The sequence below is a fragment of the Sparus aurata genome, chromosome 4 (assembly GCF_900880675.1).
Source record: "Sparus aurata chromosome 4, fSpaAur1.1, whole genome shotgun sequence".
Classification (NCBI taxonomy): Eukaryota; Metazoa; Chordata; class Actinopteri; order Spariformes; family Sparidae; genus Sparus; species Sparus aurata.
Window position 1 is genome coordinate 18,602,739 of NC_044190.1, and position 23,107 is coordinate 18,625,845.

The window sequence follows — 23,107 nt, forward strand, 5'->3', positions numbered from 1 at the left end:
TTTAATAACTGATTACACTTTTAATCCTTTTTTAATTAATTGTCCGGTCTGAAAAGGTCCACATTGTGAAAAATATCTTGAAATCACCAAATGTCAATAATTAGAAATCCCTAAAAATATAAAAAAGAACAGAAAATCCTCAACAACTGAGAGGATGAAACTGAACAACATAAAAATGAATGATAAGAATAAACAATACATTATATTTCCCTGGAAAATAACTGAACGTATTGGAAGGTTATCGTTCTGTGTTATGGACTCATTAAAACTGCCTTTGAATTGATACCTCATTCATTTTGAACTATCAGCTCCTTACCCGCTTTGTGTCCCGGACTCCCATTTCAGAGTCTGACAGCAACTCAGACAGCGACATCTCTGGGAAGAAAGTGAAGGAGTTAAAGCTGCTGCCGTCTGGATCATCTAAGAAGGAAATGACTCCCCGCAGGCTAACCAAAGGCCAAGAACTACTGAACACCTCAACCAATCACACCGCCACCAGCTGCTCCCCTCTCAACCTACAGGTCATCAAGAGTCCCACCATTGTCACCAGCTCCAGTGCCTTGGCCTATCACAGCTCTCCAGGCTCGTCCTCTTACAGCCTGGCCTCTCCATTAGGTAATGTGTTTCAAAATCCTTTCACAGAAAATGAAAAATGAGGGGTGGAGGATGATTTTTAAAGGATCTCATAGTAGATTTTTTTTTTAATAAGGTTGTGATGTGCTGCAGAAGGAAATGACTTTAGAAATTTAAGAACAGACTTTGAATAAATGCAAACCAAACAAATTGCGACCTTTACTGCATATTCTGCCCATCTATTCTGATGTTTCATTTCCTAGCACAGGCATATACAGTACAGAAACATTAGCTTTGTTTACCAAAGCAAGAACGGCCCATCATCCTCAGATGACTTTGAGAAGTGATTGTCACTGTAAGGGAGGTAGGGAAGAAGGAAGTTGGTTGTGATGACCTAACCATAGATCTGAAGTCGTGTAGGTACATGCCTAAGAGCCCTGACAACTTGTTTGGCATGGTGACCGGGTTAATCTCCGCCTTCTTTCAGTGAGAGATTACTCAGATCAGACAAAATAGGACGTATGTGTAGCTTGCCAAGAATGTTTCAAGCAGACACTCCAGTTTTTCTTCTATTATAAGGTTTTTTTTTTCCTCTTCTGCTTATTTTTTTCATCACATATATAGAGGCTTAGCATTATGTGATATGTATATATATGTTTATATTCCGAATTGAATATGGCAACCCAGAAAATTGTGTCTATATTAAAAGGAGAAACTATGTGTGGAGATGTTTTTCTTTTTTTTCATGCATTTGTCAGTTTGGGGATTTTGGGCTATTTTGTTTTTATTGTCTGCTATGGACGCAATTAGATTTGCTCATTTGCAAATTTAGACTTGAAATTATAAAAAAAACAAAAAAAAAACAAAACTTGTATTACCAAAAATAATTGTCTTAATCTAAGTAATCAACTGGACAGTATTCATGGCTAAATTGTATTTTATTAAAAAAATTAAAAATCCCTTTTATTCACCATGTTTTGTCTTAAAAAGGGTGAAATTTTACAATATATATCTATTAAAGCCAATTTTTTTTAAATATTTTTTTAAAAAATGTTTAGAAATTCATTTCCAGAAAATATGTAATTCATAAATATGTTTTTTGATGCAATCAACTGGGGAAGTTTCATGATGCAATCATGTAGTTACATTTCCTTTTACCCGAATGACCTGTTGTGTTGTGACTCTGCTGCTACTGTATATGTATGGTTGCCAGTCATAGGCTGTGCTGTAAAATTGATGGCTGAACTCTGTCTCCTCACAGGCTTAGGGAAGAGGAAGAGGGTGATGGATGAGAAGGAGTTGATGATACCTCTGGAGTTGGGGTACGTGCAAGAGTCTGAGAAAAAGAAAGCTCTCATGAAGCAGTTCACTTCAGAGAGTGTTGAATTCACTTTCATGATCACATCCTCACAACGACACAAATGCACAACACACACTGTGTTTCTGAACAACACTGCTCTTTTCTTCATTCTCAAAATACCCAGGTGGAGGAGAGAAACAAGAATCAAATCAATGGCGGGGAAACCGCAGGGCGAGGTGGCCTACTATGCCCCGTGTGGCAAGAAACTAAGGCAGTACCCAGATGTGATGAAGGTACTGCGGCCTCACAGTGCTGCAGTTTAGTTAATGATGCTGAAGCAAATGTTTTGAGGGATACAGATGAGCAGTTTGTAACAGGGGTTACAGTGGGAATCATTATTTCAGATTGATTAATGAAGGAGATCTTTGCTGATTATTGCTCATCCACATTGCTCAAACAACTGCTTGTGTATCAGGTTTTGTTGTGTGTTTTCTCTGCTATTGCCCCGGCTGCAATCCACCCCCACCCCCACCCCGCTTTCTGTGACCCTAATAGTGAGAGATGATTTTCTTAGATCCACTTCTTTTGTCACTTTTCTTACCTCTCCTTCCCCTAATAAAATGATTAATGGTTAGTGTTGGGATGCACAGCCTCAGCCCCTATTTGTACAACATTTTATAGTGCGTAATCTTTGTTTGCTTCATCAAAAGCTCAACTACACTAATCGTCAGATCTGCCGTTGAGTATAGTGGCCCAAAGAGAAAAATGTGTACTCATTCACTCACTACTAGTCATTCAGAAGGCAGTAAAAAGCCACAGATAAACAAGAAAGGGCCTGAATTGTGCACCCCAAGGTCAGAACCGTTTTTCTCCCCTGAGAGCTTTTGCTCTTTTTTTGTCCCCTGGCTTTTATAATGATTAGTAGCACTGCACAGATGCTCACTGTAACCTAACTCCCTCCAATCTAGTCCCTTTCCAGTTGCTTTTCAATGTCGCTAATTTCGCAATTTTTTTTCCCTGCCTAAACCAACGCCATTATTATTTTCTCTTCTGTAGTATCTATCCAGAAATGGAATAAGTGGCATCACGCGCGATAATTTTAGCTTCAGTGCAAAGATAAGGGTTGGTGACTTCTATGAAGCCAGAGAAGGACCCCAGGTGACTGCCTTTCATCTCTCTCTGTCTCTCCCTCTCCCTGATCCCTGTTCATCTTTTTCATCTAGCGGCAGGCAAAGCTTCATGCAGCAGTCACTGTCAGGGCATGGATAGGAATCAACCAAAACCCTCACTAGTCCTAGTTCATAGACCTCTCACTGTGCATGGATAAATGTAATAATCAGCTGACATTACTTCCACAGGTGACCAGTGATATATGCCATGTTATGTGTGTGTTACACAGAGATAAAAAAGAAAATAGACATGTCTTATTGGAAGCAGAATAGAGAACATACTTGGTGCTGAGGGGCCAGAAAGAACTAGATGCTACATGACAGATCAGTAAATCTTTTTTAATGCATTGTTTAGCCAGATTTTTACTGTTTTTGTAGAACATATAATAATGTATCATACCTCCTGATGAATAGACTCAGATCAGTCCAGCTAATGATTGAATTGTCCTGTATTCACATAAAATGTCAACATGTCGTTCACTGTTTCATCTCTCGCTTCCCCTTCCAATCTCTCCATCGTTACTTCCCTCCATCTCTAGGGTTTACAGTGGAGCCTGTTGAAGGAAGAGGAGGTAATTCCTCGTATTTTGGCCATGGAAGGTCGTAGGGGTCGCCCCCCTAATTCAGACCGTCAGTCAGCAGGCGACGGTGCCAAAGCTAGCCGACGGCGGAAGGGCCGGCCGCCCAATGTGGGCGATCCCCTTGTACCCGAAGGCCCCAGTCCCAGTGAGGTCAAACTTCTGCGCAAACTAGAGGCTCAAGGTTAGCAGAGGAAATGAGCCCTGAAATGTGTTTGTCATAAGTGTGTGTTACCATTAATCAACCAGCATTTATTCAGAAAGCAGAGGCCAAGGAAGGAGTTGCTGTTTTAAATATGTTTTTAGTATCTCGAGAGCGGTTTCTTTTCTGATTCATGCTTGTTTGTAAGATCATCTCTCTAGTGACAGAGATACTTTTTGAGATGAATTGCTTTTAAGATAGCCAGTAATTATAATCAGTTATACCCTTGCAGAAATATTATTTTCTGAATTATTTTTTATTACTTGACATGAGGCTAAAGATATAGGATCTTCATATTGTTAAGAGAAAATACAAACAGAACAAACAAAAGGAGGAATATTGAAGAAAACAAATGAATACCTTGCCTCAGTCTCATCCGTTCATAGTAGGTCAGCATGTCGACACAGCTTGTCTTAAAGGCAAGAGTATTAGACAATGAAACAGAAAATAAAAACAGAAACTAAATAATATCCTGTCTCAGTCTCATCTGGTCATAATTGGTTTACATTGATTAAGTCTCATAAGCAAGAGCATTAAAACGTATTAATAAAAACAGGTCAATACATTTAACAAGAAGGTAGGCCAGCCTACATCGTAAAGGCATAGTTAAGTAATGACAAATTCGACATTTTGAATAAGAAGATTCTTTTGAACCTCTTAATGTATATAGATTTTTTAAATAAAGGTAATGTAATATAATACGTACGACACTATATCGTTTAGCAGAATCTTTCGACAAGCCAAAATTGTTGTGAATGGAGTTATAGTGCTTTTTTTAGTATTCAAGAATTAGGACAAATTATTTAATAACCAAAAAATGGCTTTTTTTTTTGCTTTTTTTTTAACAAGCCCAAAAGAATTATCTCAGTCAAATGTGCTTGATCAGCATATAACAACATTGAGATACTATCCTGAAATGTCCCGTTACCTGTGCAGAAATTGCCCGACAGGCCGCCCAAATGAAACTGATGAGAAAACTGGAAAAGCAGGCACTGGCGCGTGCAGCCAAAGAAGCTCGCAAACAGCAAGGTAAACGCAAGTCTTTTTCTGTTTTTTGGTTAGGAGCACAGGGCAACAAGTTTGCAAGCATTGTTTTTTTTTTGTTTGGTCAGTTGGTCACTTCAAAGCACTCTGATCTATACGGGTGATGTAAGAAGAACAGCAGCAGGGCCTCCGGAGACACTCACACTGCTTATATCGCCTTTGTTTGTATATATGTACACATTTATTTTCATCGCCTAACAGCACAAGCTTTAATCTTCTTTCTGCTCTAATCTTTATTGCTGCCGTGCCACTGCTGGTTTCAAACATCATGCTTATGCATTTGTTTTATTCCTATACACGGCAGCAAAGATAAACAATCAAATCAACAAACATTGACAGGGCTGTGTGCTTAACTCTTACCTAAACTCACAACTCAAACCAGAAATATTATTCTGTAGAGCTGCAGCAATTCATAGATTAGTTGTTAACTTTCTTATAATACACCAACCATTACAATAATCTATTGTTTAAAAAAAAAAAAAAGATCTGATTCCAGCTTTTAAAATGTGTATAATTTATTATTTCTTAACTAGCCTTTGGTGAACACCGATCAACATTTTTCAGCTTTTTCTGACATTTTATAGACCAAACAACCAATGGATTCATTGAGATCCAGTGAAAGTAATCGTTAATTTGTATCCCTAATCTTTTGAAATGTATAATAAACAATAAACAATACATTTAAACTGGTAAAGTAGAGATAAAGGATCCTATAAAATGGAAATGAGATGAGATCAATTGCGCAAATTTGGTGAAAACGGTGACCTTAAAACTATCTGCCAATTTCTAAGCTGCCCTGTTGGTCATAAACTATGATTAAAAACGTTAAGACGAAAGTGTATTTCCCTTGTTGTAGCTAGATGTGCTACCTGTGGTCTAAAACATATCGATGGATATCGATGCTTACAACATGGGTCAGACACATTTCTGTGTGTATGTTCTTTCTCTATGTACCTTACTTGCAGACAGTCACTCATACCTCTAAGACAATTCCAAATTGAATATGCTATTATTTTAATTATGTTTATTGTTTTAATGAGTGTGTCTGAGTGTTTCATTACTGTTAAGCGTGACTGCCTCATCTGCGTCGTGATCCAGTTCTCAGAATTGTTCTCCTTTTTTGTTTAAAATACATCTCGATCTCAGTGAGACCTCCTGAATAAATAACGCTTACCAACTGCAATTCTCTCAGATACGAATACAGTTTGTTGGGCAGTTTTGTAGGTCATTTCTGTCGACACTAATGTAACACCGACCTGACTCTTGTAGCTATCATGGCAGCGGAGGAGAGGAGGAAGCAGAAGGAGCAGATCAAGATTCTCAAGCAGCAGGTGGGTCTGCTTTTTATACTGAGTGTGCTGACAAATCTTTTTTCTCCTTATCTAAGTGTCCTGACACACGTAGTCCCCGTGTTCGCTGCAGAAAATGCTGAACGCTTATTTTGTGATGCTTTAAAGCTTTTTAATTACCATCCTTTACTTCTCCTGCTGAAGTTATTGTTGTCTTTTTTCCCAGCCCAACTGGAGTAGAGTGGTTAGAAAGTGATTTTATCTCAGGATGTTTTCCGATGTCTAAAATATTAAGAGATTATGTTGTTTTTTTCTGCAGGAAAAGATCAAGCGTATTCAGCAGATTCGGATGGAGAAGGAACTCAGGGCGCAGCAAATTTTGGAGGTACAGAATCTGATCCAACAGCACCTCTGATTAAGCAGAACATTCCTGGATAGCTTCAGCCCCTCAGTCTATAGTGTTTTAATCTTCCTAAAGCTCATTACTGAACAGCAGCATGCATTGGAGGGAGTTGCGTCTTCTTAGGCATAATTCCACATGGAACTAATGCTAAATTGGTCTTGGTTGACGGCTGTTGAATATTAAAATGGCTGTTGCTGCCTCTTCAGACCTTATTTAAATTGGACAGAAAAGTCTTTTTTTCATCAGACAACAGTAACAGTTTAGCATAAGTGGGTCGAGAGAAAAAAAAAGGTGCTGTTTTTCCACACGCACAAACACACATGCAAAGATGCATGAACATCAAACTCACACACACACACACAAGCAGTCGCACACACACATATGCAGGCGCACACAATTATACAGTAGGAGCTTCAAAGTGTTTTAGCAGGACTAAATCAATTTTGAGTTGACACGGTTGACAAGCCACTCTTAACGGGAGGCTTCAACATATTCACAATTAGGTGTTAAAGAGATACATTATTCATTCGCTGTGTTTTACAAATTTCACTGGCATTCAGAGGCATAAAATCTTTGCTCAAACCAGAAAACTGCAAACAATCAGTTAAAGTGCAGCGAAGCCCTCACCCAAGACTGATTGATATATGTCTGTCTGTGTGATTCTTGACCTTAATTTTTATTCATAGGCCAAACGGAGAAAGAAGCAAGAAGCCGCCAATGCCAAAATATTGGAGGCTGAAAAACGCATAAAGGTATGTTTTCTATTTTTAAATAAAACCCTTGCTATAAATATTCATACACATGTGTCTTTTTAATCTAAATTCACATGGATTAAATTATTTCACATATACTATGACGAGGACCTTGTTCCATTTAAGAAGCAGCTGGCAATAAGATTAGAACGGCCCTTTGAAAGGGGCTGAAATTCCATCAGTCCGTAGTGATTTTCGTAATATTGGCACAATGGAAGTATATTGATTTTTCCCTCATCTTCTCTTTTCTTGCCTTTCAAGGAGAAAGAGTTGAGGAGACAGCAGGCGGAGATTCTCAAACACCAGGTAGGCACTCACTACAACTTGCTCAGCCTCTTGAACGTTATAGTTACTGCTGAATACAGCTATTTACCCAAGACTTCACTTGAGTAGGAATGTGCAGGTGTGTGAGTGTGTGTGTGAGAGAGAGAGAGAAAGAGAGAGAGAGCAAGTGTGAGTCTAAGTGTAAGTGTGAGTGTATTTGTGCATCTATGTGCATTTAAATACAGGCATGTGTGAGTGTATATAAATGTGGTTAGTTAGCAAACATTCAGTGTTTCTCTTTATTATTAAACCCCATGCTTATTGGTGTTGGATATCACTTCTGTTCCATAATATTTTGCCAACTCTCTCTGCCAGGAGTTGGAGAGGCATAGACTAGATATGGTATGGGTATGTTTATTTTTGTACATCTAACACCTGCATCGTGTAACTGGTTGTGTTATGGTTGTCATAGCAATGCATTAAGTGTAGCACTGGCTGCTGTCATACTACATTCTTCTGCATGGCTTCCCAGCAAAACCAACAAAAGAGAAAAAGAGTCAGTATGCTGCCTCCATCTGCTCGTCCTGAGGGACAACTGACCCTGTCACGGTGGCCAGGCAGCTTCTGTCCCCCTCCCCCGTCCTTCCCCCCTTCTACTCAGAATGCATTGCAAAGACTACTAGCCAATCCACACTCACCGTATGAAAGTGCACTCGAGGAGTTTCCATCCATCACATACATTGTCTAACTGTTGTATTGGAGTAGCCTGTGTTACCCATGAGTGCTTGACGATTTTCGGCGCAGACATTGAGCTTGTGTCTGTTCGTCCGTGCATCTGTTCTGCAGTCCACAGAGTGCTGGACTTTAACCTGCCCCATCCCAGCCTCTCTGTCATTCACTGTTTCTGTACTCTGCACAAAGAATGAAATCGGCTACTGAGAATCATTTTGTCTTTACGGTGGAGATACTTCAAATCAGATTCACCCAACACATCCACAGTTTGGCGAGGGTACAGCAGAAGTAATGCTTGAAAATAGACCGGATAGAACAGAAATATAATCAATTCCACCATGGGGACAAACATGGTTCTGCGTAGCATTTTATTTTGGCCTGGCTGTCTTGCTTGTAGCCCTTCTCACTCATACACAGTCGCAGCTGAATCCACAGGTCTGCCTATCTGTTTCACAGTGGACTCTGAGCCCGTTGTCGTACCTTCGTACTCTTCACTCCGAGCACAATGAAGGGGGGCAAATTGAGATACATGAAATAATCCTGGTATTACTGGTTGTCACATGCAATTGTATTGCTTTTGATTTATTCTAGTTTGTTATCATAGTGTCCCTCAACACATTTTAATGTTTTTGATGAATTGGAAAGCTAGAAAAAAGCAAAATGCCAAAGGCTTTATGTCCTTTTTGAAGTTGTCCTTTTTGAAGTTTTCCATTTGTTGATAAATCAAACCAAGAAGGACATAGAAATATTGTAGCAGTGTGCTTGGCATCTAGCCTGACAAAACAATCCTCCCAAACAGCACATTTTAGTCACTATGTGCTGGAAATGTCCTTGGCAAGCTCTAATAGTAGCAATTGTGTCTTTCTGGTGGATCACAGAGGGAATGACAGCCTGATATGGTGGAGCGGGAAACCTAAAGAGATCAAATGAAATGATAGTCAGTCACCGGTGATTCCTGTGCCCTTTTGCAGTAGACTGTGTATCATGCACCAAAGAACAACATAGATGTCTCATCCTCAGCAGCAGTCGCATAGTGTGCTAATACTTAAACTGCCAAACCCACTGACGTGGAACTGCTCTGTTTGAAGCTATCCTTTACCATCCATTTTATTTGTCGTCCCCTCACCAAATATTATGAGAATGATGTGTCAAATGAACATTAGCATCGACTCATGTATTTATTATTTTGATTGTAACACCAATGCGGCATATCAGAAGACTTCTGGCAACCAGCATTTTGTTGCTTTTGTTGTGTCAGCTTTAGTTTAGAGGCGCCGTCACCGATCCCAGCTGCTTCTCTTTTTTGAGCCTGTCATCACATCTACTTTGTATCGCATCTATGTGTTGCTTTTTGGTTGTCATTGTACTACTGTACTCTTCACTTATGCTTCCACCATACATGTGAAAGTGTATACATGTGAAGCATCATTTTGTGTTTGTTCAAGTATGGTGCCTCTATTGAAGTCTGTGCATCACAATTTCACATTAATACATGCTTCACAAAGTCGACCTTGAGTGTCGTATGCACAATGTGTGCTTGTTAATGTGCCTCTGTTTTCTGCCACTCTAGGAGAGGGAGAGGAGGAGGCAACATGTAATGCTGATGAAGGCTGTTGAGGCTCGCAAGAAAGCAGAGGTAGTCCATATGCACACAAATAAATGCAGGAATACACACACACAGTCCACTCGATAAAAAGGAGCCTAAGTCATTATTCCCTGGATGGATTCCCGCTTTCTCTCCTTTTTGTGCGCTCTTTCCCCCCATTCATTTTTTTCCTACACACTTACCAAGTCAAAAGATTCTGGCCCTCAAGCACTTTTCCTTTGAATGCACAGCAGCATTAGGCTGAATTCTAATACTGCTCAGCAAAGTCAAGTAAACCGTCTTGTCTGTTTTTACACACACATGCACACAAATACACACACACACATACACTTTGCTTCCCTAATGCTCCCTTGAATTTTGGACTCTCTAGGAGCGAGAGCGCTTGCGGCAGGAGAAAAGGGATGAGAAGCGCCTGAACAAAGAGCGTAAACTGGAGCAACGGAGGCTGGAGCTGGAGATAGCAAGGGAGCTGAAGAAGCCAAATGAAGACATGTGTCTGTCTGATCATAAGGTAGTTGAGATAGTACCTCATCCGGTCAGTGCTGTGAATGTTAAGTTGATCACAAAAAAATTGGAGGTTTTAATCCATACACACTGTGATACAAAAGGAGAGTCAGTTTACCTTGTTTAAATGCTGCTAAATGTGACATATCATCGTACTGTATGCTTCTTGGTATTATCATTATTATTATTATTATTATTATTATCATTATTATTATTATTATTGTTATTGTTATTGTTGTTGTTATTATTGTTGTTGTTGTAATTATTAATATTATTATTAAGATGAGCCTTTTCTTGGGGGTCAGTGAGTGCTATTGGACCTCATGGTGTTGAACACTTTTATATATGGAAGTGTGTGCCCCCAGGTGGTCAAAGGAGAGTACTGCTTAATGGTGAATTTATTTATAAAAGATTAGAAGTCATTACTTTAAACTGGTAAAGCACCATCTTGATAACAGTCAGGAGATGTGAGATGAAATGACAGCTCTCCTCCCATTTCCCTGTTTGTATAATTCACACCTGCCTGTAGATCAGAATGGATCTAATGTATTTCTCTCACCACAAAACAACCAATACATACATGAAACAATAATTAATTTACCCATTTTCCTTTGTCTAGCCTCTCCCTGAATTCTCAAGGATTCCTGGACTCATCCTACCAGGACGTGCTGTTTCCGACTGCCTGATGCTGATGCAGTTCCTGCGTGGCTTCGGGAAGGTTTTGGGTCTCGATTTGAATGCGGATGTGCCCACCCTGGGAATGTTACAGGAGGGCTTGCTCAATGTTGGGGACAGCATGGGACACGTCCAAGACCTTCTGGTCAAACTGCTGTCTCTGGCAGTCTGTGATCCTGGTTTGCCACCTGGACAAAAGGTGAGCTTGTTCATTAAGTCATGTATTATACCTGAGATAAAAATATGGCACTGATTGCTCTATCTGGTAGTCTTAGTCAGAAGTTGGATGTAACTAATTTAATTTATTTAATATTGAATTTGAGGTACTTGAACTTTACTTGGGTGTTTTGATTTTCTGCTACCTTGTACTTATACTCCCCTACATTTTGGAGGCAAACATTGTACTTTTTACTCCACTACATTTATGCGAAAAACTTTAGAGACTTTCCAGATTGTATGCTGCATCAGAGCCAAAGTAGCACATTTTAAAATGAATTTATTGTATCTGCCATTGAAATGAATAGAACAAAAACACTGATTTTGATAACCAGAAAAAATGCTGAATATTGGATCAGATGATATAAGAGACGGTAGTCTATTCCATAAAGTTAATTAGTACTGTTATATATTGTCTAAAGCAATTGTTGAATGGAGAACTGTGTATAAGATGGTTTTGTCTATAGTGATATTCTTATTTTTGATTGTATTGCTTGGATTGAAGGTTTCCTTTATGCAAATAAATGCACATGCACATTACTTTGATAATAATGCTAAAATGGCAAATAACAAGCCTAAAATTTTAATGTATAAAGCAAGTGTTCTTAACTTCATCCTCTTCCTCTTTATCAGACAAAGACCATGCTAGGGGACCACCTGACCAATGTTGGCATCAACAGGGATAATGTGTCTGAGGTGCTACAGATGTACATGGGCGCCCATTGTGCCAACACAGAACTGGCCCCTCTGGCCCTCAGTCTGAAGACCAAGGCTTTCCAGGCCCACACGCCTGCCCAGAAGGCTTCAATCCTGGGCTTTCTGGCTAACGAGCTGGCCTGCAGCAAACCTGTTATCAGGTAAGAGAAGAAACTGAAGTGTGCAGTACTTTCTTAACCTACTCTGCATCAGGGACACATTGTTGGATGGTTATAAAGTGATGTGCAGTACTTCCTCTACTCTCTGGACTCACATAATTAAAAAAACTAAATAAGAAATCTAACACTCTTGTTCACCACTAAAAGAATATATTCATCTACTGTGCACTGTATGTGTTTTTATATTGCTTAACCCTCTTCATTAGCCGATAATGGTATATTTTATTGATGCAGTGGAGAATGCTTAATAAAGCTGCAGTAGGGAGCAGTAATTTGCAGGGTCCTTTTGATTGCAAGCAAATTATGCAAGTATTAATTTGTGCTCAGGGATACTAGCTTATTAAACTTTTTTACTTCGCCTGTAGCTAGTTTTGAGTCCCCTTGAGTTTTTATATTTTTCTCCATAAATTTGTCATTACTTTCTGAGAATACCAAAAAATCTATTTATACATGTCAAAAACGGGATTGCATTTCCTCCTGCAGCGAGATTGACAAGAGCCTGGATCAGATGGCAAACATGAGGAAGGACAAGATCATTATGGAGGGAAAACTGAAGAAGTAAGTTTCCTTTAAAACTAAAATGAACTGATCTAATTCTCTGTAAACTATCATACTGAACCAAACTGTTTTCACAGACTGAAGACCATTTATGCCAAACGTACTGGGAGGAGGGAGGCCAGTATGGGTGTGGAAGAGAACCAGTCCATTTGCACTCCGTCCTCTGCCGCCAAACGCAAGAGGAAACTGGGTGGAGACAGCGATGACGATGATGACGACGATGATGACAGCGATGACCAGGCAGAGGACGAGGACGATGAGGAGGAAGAAGAGATGAAGAAGGTTAAAAAAGTGGAAACATATGACGAGGTAAAAACAGATCGACAGAATTATGAAATTATGAAAACTGACTTTTAAAAGATGCTCGCAGACATTTAAATTGTGTTTTGTCCTGTCAGGATGAAGTTGATCAAGCCACCAGTCTCGAGGAGCTGGAGAAGCAGATTGAGAAATTAGCCAAGGTATGTTCTTCTGTAAATTGTGCAAGTGCTGATACAAAGTTAATACCCATTAACATGAATTTATAAGGCATCAGAATATGAACGCATGGTTGGTTGACACTGATAATGTTCGATTTAAAAACGGGACAGACAAAGGGATAAGAAAATCTCACGGGGCAACAACTATGAAGAGATAAACCACAGAGAAGTGGGGTGTTATTGTTGTTTAGTTGTACGGATCTTTACTGTATGTTCCCATGAAGACGTATTTATTGTTTAAGTACAGTTTAATGCAAAACTTCAGAGTTTAATGCAAAACCACAAATTCCTCCTACACTTTGGATGATGGATTACATTAAATGATGGAGAACTTATTTTCTTACAAAAGCTGCAACCTATAAATGCTGTGTATTAAAAATAACCATGTGTTTCTTACATTTTATCAACATATATGCTGTTGTAGGGCTATTTGCTCATGAAGGCATTAATTAGATTAATAAATTACCTCATTAACATACCATGTAATGCTTAATATATCACGCTGATTACAAAAGGACATTAGGTACCATAATTGTCTTTTGTTTTCCTGACGGTCTATAGATCAAAATAATGCATAGAAATCACAGTTTAAGTATGTTTTGTAACCTTGCAGCAACATCATCAGACCAGAAGAAAGCTGTTTGAAATATCCCATTCTCTGCGCTCCATGATGTATGGCCAGGACCGTTACCGACGCCGGTACTGGGTGCTTCCCCACTGTGGAGGGGTCTTCATTGAAGCCATGGAGAGTGGAGAAGGTAGTTACACACACAATTACATAAATTCATATATGAACATGCCACAAAATACATATAGAAAATACAAATCATCGTAACAGTGTTGATGCTGCAGGAAGAGGAAGGAAGGACTATCGTCTGTATATCTGTTTAGCTGCATGTTCAGCTGTTATTCAGAGTGTGAGATACACTGATGATACTTTATTTTATCTTAAAACTTGAAGACTAATTTGAGATTTCATCTCTAAACTGTGGCTATCTTGCACAACTCCACTTATCTTCCAAAAGCAAGTGTGGAATAATGAGTACTCAATTGTTATATCAACCACCTCTCATTTCCCTACAGCTCCAGAGGAACTGGAGGAGGAGCGACAGAGGAGGAGGAGAGCAGCAGAGGAGGTCAAGGTCAAAGAGGAACCTCAGGAGATCGAGGTGCAGAAGGAGAAACCCACCGCCAACGTTGATGCGAATAACCCTCGAACACAAGGCTTGGAGCAGCAGAATGAGGAGGAAAAGCAGCATGACGAGGAGAAAAACTCCCCGACCCGCTTCTACCAGCAACCAGGCTGTGTATCTAAACTGTGCACGTTCCGGGATGTCAACAAGGATGTTGGCAAAGAAACTGTGAAGGGGGAGGACAAGGAGAGTCCCCATGTGAGGCAAAATGGCAGCCCCACGAGTACTCCTATTGCCACAGCCACAGTGACATCATCGTCCCCTGCTCACAATACCTCTGCAATGACAGTAGCAACAACCCCCTCCATTGTGACCACTAATGACACTACAAACATCCCTCCCCTGGCCTCAACCTCTCTGTCTGTCCCACGTGAAAGCCCGGGGAACACTCCTCCAACTTCATCCCCGTCTCAATACCTCGCATTCCAAAACAATGACCAGCTACTCAGAGTCCTGACCGAGAGGAGCGGCCACTGGTTCAGTCTGCTCCCTCGCAACCCCTGTGACCTCGCCTCCATCACCACGACTCCTACAGGAGCGCCCCGTGTGTCTCCCCAGGCATCGTCCACCCCAGCCAGGCCCAGATCCCCACCTCAGTCCCCTGCCCTGCCTCTCACCCCTTCTGCTGCCTCAGCCTCTGCCAGCCCACACCACCCAGCTGGTCTCCTCACCTACCCACTGTCTGCCCTGCAGGTGAGGCTGCTGGCCAAAAAGAGATAGCTTTGTTTTGTGTTGCCGAATGACATCGTCTGGGACTTTTACTTTCCTGTACCTCCACCTCCCTCACCCTTTTGTTTTTCCTCTTTTTTCCCCAGGTGAAGTCAGGTGGCTCATTGCTGGGAGTTTCTTTTGGAAGCTGGCCCAGTGGCATGATGAGTCCCAGCCTGCCTCTGTGCAGCAGCCCCAGCCCCATGCCGGGTCACTCTCTGGAGGGCAACACAGCAGCAAGTGTCTCCAGCAAGAGTGAATCACCTTTACCTCGCATTGAGAAAACCTCATCCATGCCCTCTCCTGCCCTGGAGATGCCCAAATCCCTGGACCATCCTTTACCTCGTCCTATTCCAGAGGGTGAGTGACACCGATACATTGAGAGGATTGAAAGAAGTCAACCCCCATTTTTTAATTGAAAAGATTTCACCTGCCTGAAAAGATTTCACTTGCTTGAATAATCCAATATAATTGGATTAGGGAACGTTCTGCTCTGCTGTACGCAATTCCATTTGGGTATAACAAAGCTGAACGAAGCACCTTTTTACAGTGATGTATGTTGAGTGTCTTCTGGCTTACATGCCTGTTTGTTCTCATTGTCTCAGAGATGCTGACAGGGTGGTGGCGGGTGTCTGACATCGAGGAGCTGAGGGCTTTAGTCAGTACTCTACACAGCCGAGGCGCCAGAGAGAAGGGCCTCCAGAGGCAGATGCAGAAATACATAGAGATCATCCCCCAGGTCTGCACCAAACACAGAGATGGTGAGTGTCTCAACACCTCTTCTCAGTATATAATTACTGTATGTAGCTTGGCTTCATGAACAAGAAAGTAGATTTTATACCCATAGATGCAGGTAAATAAGAATGTTATTAATGATCCCTGAACACCTCGCAAGCACATGGATACCTGTGTTCAACTGCATTAGTGAGTGTACATCTGGCTGACTGATATCTGTCATTTCGTCCATCTAGTGGCCATGATCGAGCTGCATGAGCTTGAGGAAAGCCAGGTCAGTGTGGAGTCGGTGCGGGGCTGGTGTGTTGAGGAGCAGGCAATGGAGATGGACATTGCCGTGCTGCAGCAGGTGGAGGAGCTGGAGAGGAAGGTTACCGCAGCCAGCCTGCAGGTCAAGGTAAAAAAAAACATAACAATACAAATATCCCCTTTAAGTTTTGTTAGTAAGTGTAAGAAGTGTGTTTAACTCTTAAAGACCTCGACAGCTGCCGGCGCCTAAAAATAACTATTGTTCTAAAATGCTTAATATGGTTTGAACCGCTAATGGTATCCATATGCTTTAAAAACTCATGTGAAGTGGAGTTTCTCAGCTTTCCAGTGGTAGTTTCCTCCTTCTCTTGCTTCAGTGTCCTCTGTTACAATTAGATAAACCCTTCTGCTTACTCTCTAAACCTTTTTGCCCACATCTACATCTACAAATCAAATATAGGATGACACCTGCTTTTCACTCAAAAACATCTAGGATATTATTATTTAAAAAATGGCTGTGATGTGCTTAGGAAAGTTCAGATTTAGACAAAAATTCCTGAGGTTCTATCTGAGTTCACAGTAAAAAAAACACCACATTTAACTGATGTTTAATGGTAAAGTCATTCACAGACAAAGCAAATACAAGATTTGGACTTTAAATGAACCAGACTGAAACTTGATGATGTATGGCACTGTATGCTGTCTGCTGGAATAGGATAGGAAAAACAAAATAAATACAGGAGAGTCAGGCATCCCAAAATAGTTATTGGTCTCAGAGGGTTAAACACGTGTAATCAGAGGCCAAAAGACTGAACAGCTGATTTCCTCTCCCAGGGCTGGACGTTCCCGGACCCTCAGTCTGAGCGGGAGGACCTGGTGTATTACGAGCACAAGCCGCCAACCAAAACGACGCCAGCATCAGCAAACGCCGCAGATAAGGATCCCAAGGACTCCAAGGAGCATCCGGAGGAGCGGGGGGAGAAGGGCGGGGTGTTGCGTCACCCGGACAACCCGCTGGACATAGCAGTGACACGTCTGGCCGATCTGGAGCGCAACATCGAGAGAAGGTACCTGAGGAGCCCCTTAGGTACCACCATTCAGATCAGGCTGGATAATGTGGGTACGGTCACTGTCCCTGCCCCCGCCCCATCCACTAGTGCTGACAGGGAAGGGTAGGTCATTTCTCCAACCAAAGCTCCCCCCTCTCCCACTGAGACCCTTTTCCTCTCTCTGTGTGTGCTTCATGTTTCCCATACTACTCAAAAAGTGAGGGTCTTTGCTGCTTTCACGGCAGGTTTTTTTTTTGTGGTGGCTTGTTGCATTTTTTGTTCGTTTCTTTGGTCTTGTGCAGTTTTTTGGGAGGGGTGGGGACTCCACTCAGCTTCATTTCCTCTACAGGCATTATTTACTGGTTTACTGTTATTTTCTGCAGTCATCTGCATGGTGTTGTGCATCAGTAACCTTGGTTATGGGCATACTCATGGCTCCCACTGTTCAGCATACACTTACACAGGTTTTACTCCTTCACTCTTTCTGCATGAACGTCCCCTTAACATAACAAAAATCGGTGTGAACTTCTCCCTGGTGCCCTACACCCCTAAAATCCTCATGCCTATCTCTGCACAGCTGGAGCTCTTTCAGGTCTGCTGTCTCGTTGGCGGCCGGTTCAACTGATACAGTTTGCTGCTTGTGCGCGTGTAAATACACCAGCATATTCACATATGTGTGTGCATTCTTGTTTCTCATCACCTCATTATCTTCCCCCAGCGGTGAGGAGGAGGTGGCCCATGGTATGAAGGTGTGGAGGAAGGCCCTGACTGAAGTGCGTAGTGCTGCCCAGTTGGCCATGTGTATCCAGCAACTGCAGAAGTCCATTGCCTGGGAGAGGTCCATCATGAAAGTGGTGAGCAGCAGATAAAATAGAGGGGTCAAGTCATTTTGGTGGGATACCATGGGACCTTATTTAAGAAAATAAAAATGTAGTGTAGTGAATAGCAGGAGACAAGAAATGTTTTTTGCCATGAAGTACATATATGATGTTTGTCAGTTTAAAAGGTAATTATTAATTCTTGAGGACGTTACAGTTTGTCATAAAACTAATGAAATATAAGACTGTACTAATATGCAATTTCAAAGACTTCACACCCAACAGCCACACAAGTGATGTCGTCTCTTTAAAACCCATAACTGACAAAACCTTGGCAGCTCAGTCCTGTATATCAGCTAGCCCACTGAACTGACTAAGCCTGGTTTCATACAGTGTTGTAAAAAGTCATACTTCAATCAAAGTAATGATATCGTGTTATATATGAGCATATATCCTTTTACAAAAGTGAAAGTCACCCATATGAATAGTACTTGAGTAAAAATCGTGTATCTGATATTAAATGTACTTGAGTATCAAAAGTAATATTCTGGCAAAAAATGTAACAAAAGTACAAGTCAAAATAAAAGCACATATTTTTAAAAAATGTATGGAGATACTGTGTGCTACGAGTCGGCCAATTACCTGCCTGGACAATTATTGAATCCGATTGCAGCATTTTTCTGACAATCAAAATGTGTTTTCTTTTCTTTCGTTATTTTTTTCTTTACATCTGATTGCAAAAAAAATTTTTTATCTGCAAAGTAACTAGTAACTAAAATTATCAAATAAATGTAGTGAGTAAAAAGGACAATACTTTTTGACTTGCAAAGCATCTTTTAAGCTGACAGACATCATCACGTGTAATTTACGGCACAATTCAAACAGCATCGAACACTTATTTGGCTTTCCCCATTGACTACTGTACAAAATAAGGTCACATAGGGCACACCTGAAGAGGCGGGACTTCCCTCTATAGAATCACAGCAATTAAAGTGAAAGTCTATTCAAGAAATGTACATTGGATTTTAATGGTTGCACTTTGTTTGGTTTTTTGTTTTTTTTTCAGTACTGTCAGATGTGCAGGAAGGGGGATAACGAGGACCTCCTCCTGCTGTGTGATGGCTGTGACAAAGGCTGCCACACTTACTGTCACAAACCCAAGATCACCAGTATCCCGGAGGGAGACTGGTACTGCCCAGCCTGCATATCCAAGGTAGCAAAGGCTTTTATAATGCATTGCCATCTCTCTCCAGTGGATCACTTTATGTGTTATTTGTGCATGTTTTGTGTTTGAGTCACACTTTCCTGTGTAATTTAGAGGTTCAGGAAAATATTGGTATTACAGCCAAAACCGATATTTTGTTATTTAGCACCAGTGCTCAACATTCAGCCACTTTCATGCTCAGGGACTATTTTATGTAAATATTTGGAGGGTTTTTATGCCTGTATTTGAAAGTGGACAGTAGAGAGTCGAGAGGAAATGAGAGGAGAGGGAGAGAAAACGACATATAACACAGGTTCAGCTGCATGGATTATACATTTCCCCTAAAGTTTTATTACGTTCCCTCTCATCTTTTATTGTCTGCAGCCTGGACTTGGCCTGTATCCCATTAAGTGACAATAAAATCATCCATTCATATTCATACTAATAAACTTCTGAGAAGCTGGAGGCTATTTCAAGCTTTACAGAATGTTTTTTATGAAGGTGTTGTCAGGGATGGAACAAAAGAATATTGGTGTTGTACGACATTGTTTAGAGAGGGCCAGTGTTAGTATCATAAATCTGTGTAAGTGGATGCTGTTCTATTAGTTTTAATTGCAGCAGAACTCAGTGAATGCGTTTTTCACTCTGTGCAGGCAAGTGGTCCATCTCCAAAAAACAAAAAACCTCCAAGCAAACAAGTAGCATCGACCGCTGGAGGTGGTAAGAAAGGCGGAGAGACGAAGAAGAACGGGAAGCAGGCAGGTAACGGCGACGTGTCGGAGGACGACCCGGCCAGCGCCAGCAGCACACCCAAGAAAGGAGCAAAAGACACCAGCAGGAAGAGAAAACCAGAGGAGAGCTCACCTGCTCTGCCAGCAGCCAGTCAGGAGAGCCCTGCATGTGTGAAGCGAGCCAAGACGGCTCGAGACAACAACAGGGACCTGGGATTATGCAGGTATGTGTCTCTGGCCTGCTCATACTTGTCTGTCTGTTGAATTCCTCATTTGTTCATTGCGCTCTCCTCAACAGTCGTACAGTGGCGGCCATCGACTGTAAGACTGGATCAAGTTTATATCATTTATCAGTAAATCAAATTATTTGTTGGTTTAACCCTGTCCGCTTGTTATTTTCCAGCAATATTTACCTCCCATTTGTAGTAGTCGTAAGTCTGTTTGATTTTTAGGTGGTGTTGCTTGTTATGAGCTCATAAAAACAGAGACATTACCTAATAGATTTTTGGCCAATTCGGGTCAGCAGGAACAAGCTGTAAACCAAAACACTGACATTATTATCATCTTTTGAGTCTATATGGCAAGCTTGTTTGCAAACAGCGGTTTATTTACACATCCAAGAGACGCAGAGCTACATCATCATTCATTTGGTGTGTGTGTGTGTCCACCTGATGAATATGTATAGAATATTCACTGGTCGTCATTTCAGAGACATAAAAAACAAAAGCAAGCACATACAAAGTTACGGATTAAGTTAAATTGGTTGTAAAACAAATAGTTTATAGTTGGAAGAACTATAAGGAAGTAGGAATCCCAGTGAAAAGACAAAGAAGGCTTTTCCTCTCACAGATGAAATTCTGGGCTTGTGTCTAACTGTGAGTGTATTTGTGTGTGTTTGTGCTATCAGGGTACTCCTTGCTGAGTTGGAGCGGCATCAGGATGCATGGCCTTTTCTCACACCCGTCAACCTGAAATCGGTTCCCGGCTACAGGAAGGTCATCAAGAAACCGATGGACTTCTCCACCATACGTGAGAAGCTTGTGAGCAGCCAGTAAGTTCCCTTCACTTCTGTTTGTTCTCTCCTCTAGTGAAAGCCTTCTGGGCCTTTGCACAGAATTTAAAGTCGGAGTGGTGTTTTTGAGAAAATGAGTTTTAGTTACACTGCAGTATGGGATGCATCAGCTCTGTGTAGGCTGTACTTTCTAACAGTAAGATGTTTTTTGTTTTTTTTTATCCCAGGTATCAAAACCTCGAGACTTTCATCATTGACGTCAACTTGGTGTTTGATAACTGTGAAAAATTCAATGAAGACAATTCAGACATTGGTCGAGCTGGTCATAACATGAGGAAGTTCTTTGAGAAGCGCTGGACGGAGCTTCTGAAACAAACAAACTAAACGTCTGTTCAGATTCTCACCATAAACCCATTCAACGTTTCATACCGGAGCACCTGGTTTTACTTTGTTTTCTGATGGAGAATGCGGCTTTGCGGGATGGAAGAAGGAGTCAAATCCTTAATAAGGAACCCGGGATGTCACCTTGAGAGGAAGAAAGAAAAAGTCGTTACATGAGGTGCACTGGATTTTATTACAACAGGGATAAAAGCCCCAAAGAGTCCCAGAGAAATGGGGTGTCGTAGTGCAATACCATTCCCTGTCTCAGAACACTGCACTGAATTAATCCTCAACTGTCACTGATGTGTCTGCGCTAGAATACTTTCCACTACTTGTAAATAGTCTTTTGTTATTTAATCGTATTATAGTGAATGTATTTAATTTTGTAATAATTATTTATGAATCAAGGTCCACTTCATTTTCTATGAAAAGGAAGAATCAGCTGAACTGCTTTGAATTAAAAAAAAAAAAAGGAATGTGTCTTTGTGTTATAATTTTTCTCCCAAATATCAAAAACAAAGCCAAGAAAAAAGAAACTGTTTACACTGTTCAGTGCTTTGGGGCATCAGAGGACTGTATTCATTTGATCAAACTGTAAAACTGCATTTATTTACAGGAATGGCAGAGGAACAGTTAGACAATGGCGATTCATGTGTATATACTGTTTATTAATGTCAATATTATGTCTTGTTTGGAACGATGTGTAAAAATTGTTTAAGAATATTAAGATATTGTTTATGCCTTAGAATGATTGTAGCATTCTATTTTAGTGAACGTGATGAAAACATTATCATAAATATTGTTTGTACAGTATATACATATCCTCTGCAAACACTGTGGTATCCTTAATCTTGGTAGTGCCTACCCTTCCAACAGGGGCATGTAGGGGATGTTATTGTTTTTAGTTTTTCATTCTTATCACAACGTTATTTTTTTAATATGAGTTCAATCCAACAAGGCCTCCAAAGTTGGACAGTGACACAGAAATCATTCCTCATCATAAGAAGAAGAAAAAAAAGGAACAACAAGCATTCAGTTATGCTTCCATGATGCATTTCCTCGTAATCTGCCACAATACAGAGGACCTAAGGCCATTTGTAACCACTGTGTTGAACCTTGCTGTGTGTTGTGGCCTGATGGAGGCAGCTAGATTTTTTTGTACCCAAGTCAAGAGTACTTGAAGTTACTTTATTTAAGATATTGTGGAATAAAAGTATCATTCTTTTGTAGGAGCTTTATTTTTCACTAGTGTGTGGCACGGACCTATTAAAAGGATGTTTTTCAACGTAATTGACTCAAACTTGTTTTATTTCAGTTCCCTCCTACAGAGCTGCTTTTCTTCTGTGGATTCATCCTCTGTACTCTCTAAAAATTTGAAATCAGATATGCATCAAGCTCAGTGTCAGTGTGTGAACTGTTGCATAAGGGGCGCAAATAGATGATTAGACAATGTTCAAACCCTGAGAAATCTGTTGCTTTACATTCAGTCGCCTGTCCCTTCTTCCAGGATCGAGTAGTCCACAAATGAGACTTAACTCAACATGAATAAAACTACCACGTCTGTGAACATTTGTTCCTGAGTCACATCAGAGTTTAATAATCAAAAGTGTATATATATATATTTATATATATATGATCAAGGCTTTCACTTTTCTACTTGGCAGGAATGGGCTTCCTTTATTTGGTTTTACCTTGAAATTGAGAAGAGAACAGTTACAAAGACCAAACAGTAGCACATAGAAAACAAATATAAGCCAAAATAAAGCTAGAATAAGGACATCAAACAAGGAGAATACAAATAAATATAT

General features: G+C 40.6%; 1 protein-coding gene across 12 annotated transcripts in view; it reads left to right on the forward strand.

Annotated features, from left to right (window-relative positions):
• The window catches only part of baz2ba (bromodomain adjacent to zinc finger domain, 2Ba), a 69,876-nt gene extending 47,287 nt beyond the window's left edge, over positions 1-22,589 (forward strand). The window contains exons 10-38 of one of the 12 annotated variants that reach the window (XM_030413386.1): positions 346-615; positions 1,835-1,895; positions 2,058-2,166; positions 2,930-3,031; positions 3,582-3,804; positions 4,759-4,851; positions 6,136-6,197; positions 6,475-6,540; positions 7,245-7,310; positions 7,572-7,616; positions 7,950-7,976; positions 9,877-9,942; positions 10,283-10,423; positions 11,036-11,290; positions 11,941-12,164; positions 12,666-12,740; positions 12,818-13,049; positions 13,139-13,201; positions 13,833-13,977; positions 14,303-15,105; positions 15,228-15,480; positions 15,726-15,881; positions 16,092-16,252; positions 16,939-17,171; positions 17,872-18,007; positions 19,038-19,184; positions 19,829-20,130; positions 20,814-20,957; positions 21,146-22,589. In XM_030413386.1, the coding sequence (XP_030269246.1) occupies positions 346-615; positions 1,835-1,895; positions 2,058-2,166; positions 2,930-3,031; positions 3,582-3,804; positions 4,759-4,851; positions 6,136-6,197; positions 6,475-6,540; positions 7,245-7,310; positions 7,572-7,616; positions 7,950-7,976; positions 9,877-9,942; positions 10,283-10,423; positions 11,036-11,290; positions 11,941-12,164; positions 12,666-12,740; positions 12,818-13,049; positions 13,139-13,201; positions 13,833-13,977; positions 14,303-15,105; positions 15,228-15,480; positions 15,726-15,881; positions 16,092-16,252; positions 16,939-17,171; positions 17,872-18,007; positions 19,038-19,184; positions 19,829-20,130; positions 20,814-20,957; positions 21,146-21,302 (4,817 nt within the window). In that variant the 3' untranslated portion in view covers positions 21,303-22,589. Of the gene's footprint in view, positions 1-345; positions 616-1,834; positions 1,896-2,057; positions 2,167-2,929; positions 3,032-3,581; positions 3,805-4,758; positions 4,852-6,135; positions 6,198-6,474; positions 6,541-7,244; positions 7,311-7,571; positions 7,617-7,949; positions 7,983-9,876; positions 9,943-10,282; positions 10,424-11,035; positions 11,291-11,940; positions 12,165-12,665; positions 12,741-12,817; positions 13,050-13,138; positions 13,202-13,832; positions 13,978-14,302; positions 15,106-15,227; positions 15,481-15,725; positions 15,882-16,091; positions 16,253-16,938; positions 17,277-17,871; positions 18,008-19,037; positions 19,185-19,828; positions 20,131-20,813; positions 20,958-21,145 lie in introns of all 12 variants that reach the window. The other 11 variants (XM_030413375.1, XM_030413380.1, XM_030413376.1 and 8 more) reach the window with 11 other exon arrangements.
• The last annotated feature ends 518 nt before the right edge of the window (positions 22,590-23,107 follow it).